The 12,019-nt window shown below is 45.7% G+C and overlaps 1 protein-coding gene across 1 annotated transcript in view; it reads left to right on the plus strand.

Annotated features, from left to right (window-relative positions):
• Non2 (upstream activation factor subunit spp27 homolog Non2) overlaps positions 1-12,019 on the plus strand; it is a 78,698-nt gene that overhangs the window by 46,928 nt on the left and 19,751 nt on the right. Inside the window, exon 8 of the mRNA XM_037426954.2 lies at positions 5,390-5,444. Coding sequence (XP_037282851.1) covers positions 5,390-5,444 — 55 coding nt within the window. The remainder of the gene's footprint in view (positions 1-5,389; positions 5,445-12,019) is intronic.

Raw genomic sequence — 12,019 nt, forward strand, 5'->3', positions numbered from 1 at the left:
AACAAGGTGTGAACTGCAAGTTACCGCACTTTATTTCGTATAAAAATAGTCTGCAAACTTGTCTTGCTTCTTGCACGCCATCAACTTTGTCATCTTGAGTGTCATTAAAGCGTTTCAAATAAGCGAATTTAGTTCTTTTGGCCTCAGCAGCGTTAATTGACACGGAACGCCGATGCAAGCATTGTAGCACAGCAAAAGGTTGGTTAGCAGCGGCGGCGATGGTGTTGGCATACTCGTGACTGCACGGTACACTTGCGCAGCACTGGACACAGCAGCCATGGTCTCACCATCGATGCAGGCAGAAACAGCTACATCGTCATCTGTACCGATAAGTCGCTCACTGTTCATGATGGTGCTCAGAAACACTGATAAGTCGCAGAATTCACCGAGGCACCGTACGCCAGCAGTCATGACGTACTTGAAGTCATCTGGCAAGCGAGGAAAGTTTACGACGGTACTTGATCTTGCTCCAAGCACCAGTCATAACTTTTATCCCTATGTGCGGGTCAACGTTCAGCTCTGTCCCGAATGAGGATTTATCAGGAACGAAGCAAGAAATGCACAAGTCCATAAAGTGCAAAAGAAAAGATACCAAGTTTCCACAGTCGACATAATGGCAATATCGATGTAACTTGTGCCTTTGTAGCTGGCAGCTGCTGCTTTCAGTTGCTTTGATGCGAAAAGCTAGAAAAAGTTTAGCCTCCAAGACGTGCGTTTCGAAAACCGAAAATACCAAAAATACGTCGGAAGGTTGCACATCTCGAAGGCCACGCTTTTCAGGCTCGTGTGCCATTGTGCGCTAAAAAATTGGGAAGGGAATGCGAACATTACAATGAGTTCGCCGAGTCACTTTGCATTCTGATTTCGGTGTCCTCGGCGATCGGTATTCTTGAAAAACGGTATGCCCACGTGTTAAGGCCTACAGATCGCACATCAAACATACCGGTTCACTCACAATTGAATGCCACGAAATGAACCCAGAATAACTCAGTGGAATAATACTGCCTTTTCGTGACCTGCACACGTAAAGGGATCATAACTTGTTAGAATGCACCCAAAAATTGTTCAATATTTGCTAGGAAAAACGCACTTCCTGGGCTTTGGCGTGGCACAGCATTTCATATAGTTGCAGATCTGCTGTGGCCCCCGGGGGGTTCGATATGTGGGTGCGCTGGTCTCATATTTTTGCATGGGAAAATCAAGGGGATTTCTCGACTGTTTGATTCAGCCAATATTTCGATATATTTAACTTTCATAATACAGTTACACCTGGATATAACGGAATCGAGAAATTCCCAGAAAATTTTGTTATAAAGAAGATTTAGTTATATGCAGGTTCAGTACAAAAATGCAGGAAATAAATGCACAAATTAAACAAAAGGGGAACTGAAGGTAGAGCTAACCCAAAACACTTATTTTGCTGTAAAGAACTGCATTGTTATTGCGATAACATTTATATAGACGCTCTTGGCAGGTTTTTGTTGTCGCCTCTATATTCCGTAACAAGTCCGAACTGATATAATGCCCCCAGCGCATCGTAACTTCCACAAGCGGGTAAAAGCGCACGAGTGCTGCTGAAGCAGAGATCAAATGAGTCGGCTCAACCCTATCACCTGGAAAGTGCCTAAGATAACATCTCCCATGCGTTAGAATTGCTGTCGAATGTTTAAGCAGAAAGTAAACCACGAGCATGAAAACACGAGGAGCGAAGGGTCGCTCGAGTAGCAATAATGAACTTGAATTTTCAGAGAGGTCGCGATCGCTGGTGCCCTTCCTATCTTGGCGAGTATCAGTGCGGTTTCAATGCGAAGGGACTGTGTGAAAAAAGCACTTCTTCCTGGAGCGGTTGTATTTGGTCACGCCAGCTATTTGTAGTAGTTCCGCAATAGCGGATCTAAAAGAGTTGGCTAAGTTACAATTTATTGCTATCACATTCATTGCATTGAATTCAACGTGCCGTCGTGTTGCCAGAATTAATGGGCAAATTGCAAAAGCTACCAGCCTGCAAACTCATGGCGTGGCGCAAAACGGAAGTTCATGATGAGTCAACCTTCGAAGATCCGTTGTCACCGTGGTCTGCGAGAGCTTCCATCAGCGCCTAATCTGACATCCCCTCTGTGGTGATGACACGGTTGTCCAAAATTAGGAAAAGGTCACAGTTTCGCCGCAAGGGCGAAGCATTGAATGCCATAGCAACCGCTTGAAATGTAACGCCTGAGGATAAGCAGATCGGAACGTGCACTGTGCTGCTCACGCACAAATGACGCACAAGGACGAGAGCAAACTAGCAACGTTTACCGCTCGACACTTGACGCGCTGTTTAAACAAAAACGAGGCACGAAACGTAATCACATTCAGGTGAGTGCGAACTAACAAGTGCCCCAGTTGTTGCTTCGCTGTGTTTGAAAAGCGCACTCTTTTCGCAAACGGCACCTGACCAGTGAGTGAAGTGATCTTTGTGTGCCCGGCAACTAAATGGAATCGTTTTGGTCAACGTTCAAGACGTGTGATTCTCCCAAAAGAGGAAGTTAAGCCCGTGCGCACAAGCATCTACCTCGCCCCCCCCCCCCCCCCCTTCACGGGCAAAGTACGCATGGGAGATAAGTGCAAGTGTGCATCGGAGCATCGTGGCGAGCTGGGTGCAGAGTGCGGGCGGCTTTTTTTTTTTCTTGAATTTTTATATATAGATGTGTATACATTTACGGTGAATGATGGTGGGGACGGCAAAAAACCAGCCGAGACTGTCTATATAATTGCAATAAGTAATGAAAGAAGCAAAGCTGAACGTTATTGGGGGCCACACCATGCGCGCGCAGTCAAACCAACGTAAAAACATTGAGTGAAACTATGCATGCGCATGGCATCGAAAACAAGAGTGGACGGCACTGACATGGATACCACGGAAAACTACTTGGTAAAGTGACCTCCATATGCAGCACGGCCCCACATATGTGAGGCTAACTAAAAAATGTGGAACTGCTAACGCACAAAGTAGTTTTTTTTTTTTTTGTTATGGAGGGGGGGGGTCACACTCGCGCAAGCCCCCGCGGCGGCGAGAAGCAACGCCGGCTGGTGGGGTGCAGGCCCGCCTGTCCGCCTTGCGCTCGTTTGCGTGCAAGAACGAGCGCTCGTTCTCGCCTGGTGCACCGTGCGCGTTGCCCCCGCTTCGCGCTTCGTCGGCGGTGGGGCAACGACGGAAAATGCATCCTCGTACCAAAATGCAGAACAAAATTTCTAGATTGTCAGAGGGGGAAAATCGTTATATCAAGGTTGTCTCCCGCTGTTACTTTGTTGCATAGAGGTCGCAAATACATGTGCTTCTATGTAGCAATGGTGAAGAATAGAAAAACTTCGTTATATTGAAGAATTTATTATATGGGGGTTCGTTATAAGCAGGTGCAACTGTATTCGGGATTGACTGTATGCGAGTTCGAGGTAACGAGATATTACTATAGTCTAGGGGTGTGCAACTATTCGAAAGTGTCAAATATTCGTCGAATATTGCATTTGTAATATTCGTATTCATTTCAATAACCACATGTCCGAAAATTTTGAATATTTGAACCAACTCGAATATTCCTTGAATATTCGATGTTCACAAATATTCGTTTGCACATGTCATTTTAAAGAACTCGCGATTTGGCGCATTTGCGATAAGAGCTTCAGTAGATCATGAAGTGATTACTAAGACTTTGGCACGAGTGCGGTGATGCCTGCATATAAATTCATGGGAGCGTGATGTTGGCTACGAACAAATGCGGCAGCACGTTATCACGACAAACCTACCAGCGATAAACATCTCACTCAATCTAAATCATGTACTGCCTGCTCTGCAGTTTGTGTGGCTTAGCGGTTTAGCGCTGTTATGGTTCGTGTAAGCGTACTGGCCATGTCGTCCGCTGCCGCACTTGTGTGCGTGGGACCGCAAGTGCATATCGCTCGTGGAACCAAAGACAAAATAGTCTTCGCATTTTTGCTTGGTCCCGTGCTGAGCGAGCATGAAAAAAAAATCTCTACGTAAGGGCAAATGCATGCGTATACGTTACAGGTCACTGGGCTGATGACGTGAGCTTAGTCGGCGATGCGCTGCACGCAATTATCTAGGGGCGCGCTTAGCTTGACTTACGGTGGTAACGCGTTTCTTGTATAGCCACGTCAGTTTTCTCTAATGGATCCTCGTAGGAACATACGGGCACATGTCGAAGCCTGACGAATCGTCCGTCAGCTGTGCCGCTACTTCAGCATGTTTACTCTTTTCGTAGTTCTCAAATGATTTCATGGTAGCGGATATGGTCATGCAAATGAGCTGAAGTGTTTTTCCGCGCAATGGCAAACATAAAGAAGGCCATGCACTTTCGGAAACGTTACAATGGTGTCATCACATATAGTCTTCCTTTGCTAATTGTGGCGCACATAAGGTGACAGATGGATTACTGCATTGTTCCGCTGTGTTCCTGACAGTGCCTTCAAAAATCCGTCGTATCCACATGGTGCTCGTGCAGCAAATTCTCCTGCAATCAACTCCACTGCTGCGATCTCGCTTTTTGATAACGTCAGTTTACTGCTGTTGGCAGCTAGCGTGCCAAAGGGGGGTCGCGATGCGGCAAAATAGGGTCCTCACCGCCGAGAGTTGTGGCTCCGTTAACAAGAAGGCTTATTCGGGGCGTCTTTCTATCACACATCACTAATCATCTATCTCACACGCTTACCTTACGTTATCGCTGCTCGTTCAGTACACCTTGGTCGTGAATGTGCTGCTATCAGCGCTCCTCGAAAAAGGCAACGGAAGCAAGCAAGATAACGAGCATTTCTGTGTAGTTGAAAAATGGCCGAAGTGCTCCTATTTTTCATAGTGGCTTGACGGGTGAGAACAGGAGAGAAAATTGCAAAGAGAGCTATAAAATTGGGGTCTTTCAAGTCAAAACTGATTGTGCGGGAACCTGGATGAATTATGACTACCTAGGCTGCTTTAGTAATCGCTTAGATTTCAGTACACGGGTGCTAACTGTTACACAATCAAACTAGTCATCATAGCAGCTACAAAAGCTTTTCTTTCCTTTTTTTTTTATAATAAAAGAAAAAGATACACAAGGTTTTTTCAACAAGTTGATTGAACCTAAGACATCACAGTCACAAGCTCAACTATTAGTCTTATGCTCTCTGGCAAGTACAGATGGTGACATTTTTTTATGTGCAATAAATGACTATAATGACAAGTGTACTGTTTCCAACATAAATATATGATTGAGTAAAAAGATTACCAGTAAAAAAAATTACACCTCTTGAGTATTCGATTCATATTTGAAGCTACGTATTCGTATTCAATTCATATTCGAAAATTTTCATATTTGCACACCCCTACTATTCTCACTGCGCATTTATTTTACAGGACCCATCCAACAAGCAGTTTGCAATCTGTGATGACCAACTGATGAAGGTTTTTGGTGAGTGTTACTTCACTCATGTTCTTGACATTGTTGTGTTACAGTAGCTGACTGATTTTCTGACTTCATGGGCACCGAAAAATAGCCTGAATGAAAACACAGGCGGGAATATCCATGTGTCATCAAAACAAACTTCATTCCCTTTGAAGAGAACTGAAATGGTTAGAAACATGTTAGTCATCATAAAAAGTAACGCATTACCAGTAACACAGTAACTTGTACAGTAAAAGCTCGTTGATTCGAACCAAAACGGGAAGCCGCCTCAGTTCAAATTAATCAGTTCAAACTAACGAAAGTGAAAAACAGCAATAGTACAGTGCGACTCAGTAGGGCATAACAATTTATTTTTTAGAAAAAAAAACTGTGATCGCGGTCTGCCTTTTTTCCTTGAAGATGACAGCCAGCACTTTTTGCTCTAATGAGCGAATTTGGCTGAAGGCCTCTTCTCCGCCTTCTTCAAACCTTCAGAAGAGACGGGGGGGCATTCAATCTGGCCATGACTTCCGCAGCAGAGGGCCGCACTGGTGCTTCTTCCTCCTCCTTATCATCGCCACTGGCAGTGATAGATTCTGCACTTCTCACCTGACGTATGTTGTCATTCGTGAGTGCATCACACGCCACTGCAGTTGAGTTCACATTGACGTAGTCCGCAATACAGACGTCTACCAAAACGTCCACCATGGTGGCAGTGACGTCAAGTTCGAGCACTGGTAGCTCGTCAGCTTGCAGAGCTTCGGTGCTGAAGCCACAGTGGCGATAGCAATTTGCTATCGTAAGCGCTGTCACTTGTTCCCAAGCATGTACAAGCATGTGTAGTGCACTTAGGAGCGTCACTTATTGAACAAAATAATTTGTTGCAACATTTGACACCAATAAAATTATTTTAAATTTCTATCTCCACCCTTTACCATGGGCTGCATTACCGCTGTCGTGTTTGCTGAAAGGAAGGCCAGCTCAATGGCCTTCATCTTAACGTTGTTGACTTAATGAGCCAGACAGTTCTCCACATGAAGCAGGCCACAGCATTTGAACTTCTTGTCAAGCTTCCCTAGCCACTGTGCAAACAATGCCCCTGTCATCCAGGTCTTTTTGTTGGCCGCGTAGTCTGAGGGACCAGATGTTCTTGAAGCAATGAGGACTTCTCGATTTGACTATCACGAACAGCGGCAACTTCTTGGTCACGGTCATGTTCGCAGCAACCATCATAGTTATCCGTTCTTAACTTTTTTACCTCCCGTGCACTTGTCACCTTTATTGGTGATAGTTTTGGCAGGCAGCAATTTGAAAAATAAGGCAGTTTCATCCGCATTAAATATGTCCTGCAGAGCATACTTTTCCATGTAGCCTTGAATCACCTCGAAGTGCCAAACGTCCCTCGTTTCCACGTTGACGGCGTTCATTTCACCCTACACAGCACAGAAAACGAGGTTGTAACGCTCGTGAAAATGGTGCAACCACCTATCTGAAGCAGCGAAGTCGTCGTAGTCCAGCTGCAGGGCGGAGTCCGCTGCCTTTGCCAGTATGACTGGGCCACTCAGTGGTATGTCCTGTGAACGCATTTCCTTAATCCAAATGAAAAGCCCTTTCTAGAGGTCAGGATACTTTGCAAGTTGCAACCTCCTTCTTTTGCTCGCAACTTCTGCCTTTAAGACTTTTCAATAGTCCTCTTATTTTTTATACAAGTAGATAGCGTCGTTTTCGGTATACTATGCTTTTTTGCAGTTTCTTGCTTTTGCCAGAGTCTGGTGTCCACTTCCCGCAAAATATCAGGTTTCTCTTGAAGTATTTTGGCACGGTATTTGCTGCGGGCACACGCCATCAAGTCGCTGCAGCAGAATCACGACAGATGGAAGCTATTCCTGGCACTAACAACTGAGGCGTACAACGCACGCCCGAGACTGCGACTGCAGATATTGCAGAGACTGCAGAGACTGCAAGGCTGGGCGAATCTACGACGCACCCAATTTGCTGTGTGCTGGTCCTGCCATTTGTCGTTTAGCAGCAACAGCTTTGCAGGATTTGCAAAGGCTCAGACATCGGCACTTGAAAAAAAAGCAAATCTTGGAAGTTACGTAGGACGGAGAGGAGGCAGCCGCCGAGAAAGAGAGAGGTTGGGGGGGGTAGCGGAGAATAAGAGGTGCTTTTTTGTACTCTGGCCTCCGCGCCAGTTTCTCTCTTCGTTTTTCTCTCCACTTCCTGTCTACGCCGCCTCGTAACTCGGCAGCCGCCCTATCGAGTGGCTAGGTAATAACTACGCGCCACCGCGCCGGTGGCGCGTAGTTATTATCTGTGGCCGAACCTACTCACGTTGGAATTAACGGGCTTTTTTTATTCATACGCTTGTATGGAGCTTGGCCAAACCATAACTTATACTTTGAATTATCCATAAAATCGAATTATTGAAGTTCAAATTAACGAGCTTTCACTGTAATGCATTACCGTGAACAACACTGTTTGCCCATCATGAAACTCTCGTCAACAGTGTCAATAGATTTAATGTCTTCTTGCATTGCCACTTGTGGTCAGCTGGTCATGTTATCATCTGTGGTTGAGAGTCGCTTGCTGGAAGCATACTCAGCTAACACATGATCTCTTTGTCTGTAATCTCGAAGTACAAGGTGTCGTCATTGAAGGTAGCACACTTGAGGGATCTCACAGTTGCCGCAAGGTTCATCCCGCTGGCACGCAGGTCAGCGATTGACTGCTTGCCGTGGTTGACTGCAGCAGCAGTATTGCTAGTAGTGCATCCCTGACCTCTTCAGGGCTGTAAAACCTGGTATGCTTGAAACAGTTGGCAATTGGGGAAGGCTGGATAGCCTTCCACACATCTGTGAGCATGCCATTTGGCGAGAAAAGGTTGCCCCGCCACGGTGGTCTAATGGCTAAGGTACTCGGCTGCTGACCCGCAGGCCGCGGGTTCGAATTCCGGCTGTGGCGGCTGCATTTCCGATGGAGGCGGAAATGTTGTAGGCCCGTGTACTCAGATTTGGGTGCACGTTAAAGAACCCCAGGTGGTCGAAATTTCCGGAGCCCTCCACTACGGTGTCTCTCATAATCATGTAGTGGTTTTGGGACGTTAAACCCCACAAATAAAAAATATGAGAAAAGGTTGATGAAGTGCAGCTTCCATTGCGGAGGCACATAAGTTTGTGGCCAAGTAGACGGGCCCAGTAATCAATATTTATGTCCTAAATGATGCCTTCATCTATCAACTGGTGAGCTGACTTGTCTTCATTAATATTCAGGTATATCGCTTGAAGGTTTCGTATAGTGCCAAGCGCCCCGCAGTTACGAAAGGTTATCACTTGCTGTTTCTGGTACCGTAACATTCCGTACGAATAGTGAAGACATTCTTTGAGCCAAAAATATGTAATTCAAGTCTTCGTGTACGACATGGGCTGATTCTTAGCAAATTTCAGAAGCTGCCTGTCACCAGCAAAGGCAGCTTCTCGCTGCCATTCACGTTATCTCCCACTTTGACTCATACCTGCCATGTCTCCCGGATTGTCCAGGAGACTCCCAGATTTCGACCGTTTCTTCCATTTGTATGGCTCTCATCAAAATCTCCCGAAAATCGAAATTCTTGTGTGTGATCTTGCCGCATTGACAGGGATGCAGGTCAGTCCGCTCCAGGCTTTTTGCGAACACACTGAATTTTATTATAAAGGAATTTAGGAGGCGTTTATCTAAACATACAGTAGCCTCAGTGATGTGAAATTGCAGAAGATTCGAATTCGTGAAATTCGCCAGCCAAATTCCACTTTGTCCATTAGGCTAAAATTTGAATGTTCTGAACACTTTTCCTAATCGTGGTGTATGATATGAACTTTAGTACTGAAACCGTCGAATTAAGGTAGATCGAGAGCAGCGTGCTTGAAGCTTCAGAAGTACGCTTGCGACCAGCGCACTTACTGTCATCTACAGTGTGTGTGGTTGCGACAACCACTGTGGATGAAACTGTGGTCATTCTTGACAAGATATATAAATGGTGACGACGTTACTTACAGTTCTCTGAAAGTGTGCGCGCGTCCAACTCTCGACCAGTCAAAACAGCCGTGCTTTCTACACACTTTGTGGACAAGACCGCGTCAGATGCGATTGTAATATAAAACGACTTAGTTTTGAAGGCACGTGCGCAGCCAACACATGGGTTGAACACGGAACTACAGTTTGCCGCAACTGCTGCGCACGAAACCGTGGTCTCGGTGATGCGATAGCAATCTACGAGCTCGGAGGGCACATGGCTAACGCAGCGGTAGATTAAAAAAGGCTTGAAGCGTTTAGCGTTCCTGTCCAAAGAATCTAATATAGCAAGCAAAGCCAAAGCTTTGACCCACGCTTTCACGGCAGCCAGCTGCGCGGTCCTGTCCGTTCGTGTGTGTCCCAGGCAGACATATGAGAGTTTTTTTGACGGAAATAGATTTTTCTAGTTGTTTTGATGACGCAAAATATCGAAAGTTTTTGCGCTCCCATTTGAGACTCGCCTTAGTGGGAAACCTAGCTCGTGTGTTCGGCCACTCCAAGCCATTATAAGACTGCAACGTGGATGTTGGTGCTTTCGATTGGACCCCCCCCCCCTTCTTGTCTTTTGTTTTTGTGTGATGTCTTTTGTTTTTTTCGTTCCAAAATATATTGGGGAAAATAATTTAGCTCGCCTACGCTCGACCCCCCCCCCCTCCTCTTGTGGAAATCTCCCGGATTCGCAATTCTTGAACTTGACAGGTATGGTAACTTTACCCGCTTATTCCTTTGCTTCCCATAAGTGCAGGCCTCTCTCAAAAGAGAAAGAAAATATTCTCGCAGAATTTTGAAAAAAAAAAGTCCGTTTTGTCAAAACTTGTGTGTCTGCAGGGAGCATACTTGCTAGCTCCTCTAGTAGTTTGTGACAATGGTCAGATCAATGGCTCTGCCCTGCCTACAAATTTTTTAAAGTGAAACTCTGTGTATTTTGAGCCATCATGACATTTTTATTTAGACTATTGCTAAAACCATAAATTTCTTTAATAAGACTCCATTCAATCACAGCAGCTGTGTCTCTTCCAGCTTTCAGTCTTGCCCTTTATAGGCATTTTTTTTTTTGTAGACTCCTGCAGTGAGGCTGGTTAAAAGCTTCCTGTCCTTGTTTTTGATGCGATCAGATGTCTGCTTGGAGAGATTAAATTTTTATTTTTGTCCTTGCTCTATCAGCTTGATAATGACAACCTTCTTCACTGGTGTCATTTTTAATTATTTTTCATGTTTCTTCTGAGCACTTGGCAGTGGTGGGTAAAATATTAAAGCCATCATATCAAAACCACATTTGGCTTTATAATTTGCTTGGTTGGTCGAGAGGCACGTGTGGATGGTGATTTCGCACTCGGCAATGAGAAGGCAAAAGCAACGAACTTGCATATCGAGACAGCCTGAGGGAGATTGTGTTTATCAATCCTTCAATCACTTTGAAGCCATGCTTACAATGGTAGAGAGAGACATTCTAGATCCCCGCAGGGGTGCCTGCACAAGCAGGCGTTTTGCGAGTGTTGTCACCACAGACCTTTGTAACTGAGGGGATGCGACGCCGCTCCCACCCCTCACCGTGCGTGTCCTAGCCATGTCTGGGGAAAAGGGGATCCTGGGGGTTTAGCCGACGCCCGGTGTTTGGACGTTTAAGGCTCCGGCAGTGGCAACACACCCCTTTGGCCCCTTTGGCCACTTAGATGGCATCTCTTGGCTGACCCACCCAGGGCACCACGGCAGTCCCCTTTTGTAGTGATAGCGATCATATGGACCCTCTTGGCCGATTTTTGTTGTTACCATCAGGTCCCGGGTATGTATATATATATATATATATATATATATATATATATATATATATATATATATATATATATATATATATTGCCCGACCCTGCCTCTTTTGGTTTCTTCCCCGAAAAACGATCTTCGCCTTCTCTCTGCGGTCTGTGTTCGGATAAGTAATGAGTAGCTCCCTTCGTAAGTCGTTCTATGTCAACAATGACACTTCGAGGTTTTTCAAACCACGTATGCACAGAAACTTGCAGTGCCAGGTAGACGTAACAAACTTGCAGTGCTACGTAGACGTAACAAACTGGCGACAAGCTCGGAGTGAGCAGGCCAGTCTTCTGCATCTTTGTAAGTGTCGCCATGGAATACCTATGGTGTCCGGGGCGAATCCATGACAATATGGGATGGAGCCGGTGTCGCTTGAGCGGCCATTGTGGTGGTGTTTGCAGTCTCCGCTGCTCTTGATGAATCAAAGAGGGAGCCGAACTCTGGTTGCTCACATCGTAGACGGCGGCTCGTACGTTGGTGGACAGGCATCAATTGCACTGGCTCTAGGTCCGGACTTAGCTCCCTTGCCCGTGGTGCACGTGTAATCATAAATAGAAGCCTCTTGGTAATGACTTTATTCAGGGCGAATTGTGCCCATGAACTTTAGAAAACAACCTTACACAAAAATGTTCCTTGCTAGCTACCACGAACCTCTTCGACTTCTCTCTCGCAGCCGCCAACTGGTCACACCATGACCTGCTAGTCATCTTCTTTTAGCGCGTGGTGTGGTGGCAGGTGCAGTT

The sequence above is a fragment of the Rhipicephalus microplus genome, chromosome X (assembly GCF_043290135.1).
Source record: "Rhipicephalus microplus isolate Deutch F79 chromosome X, USDA_Rmic, whole genome shotgun sequence".
NCBI classification, from domain to species: domain Eukaryota; kingdom Metazoa; phylum Arthropoda; class Arachnida; order Ixodida; family Ixodidae; genus Rhipicephalus; species Rhipicephalus microplus.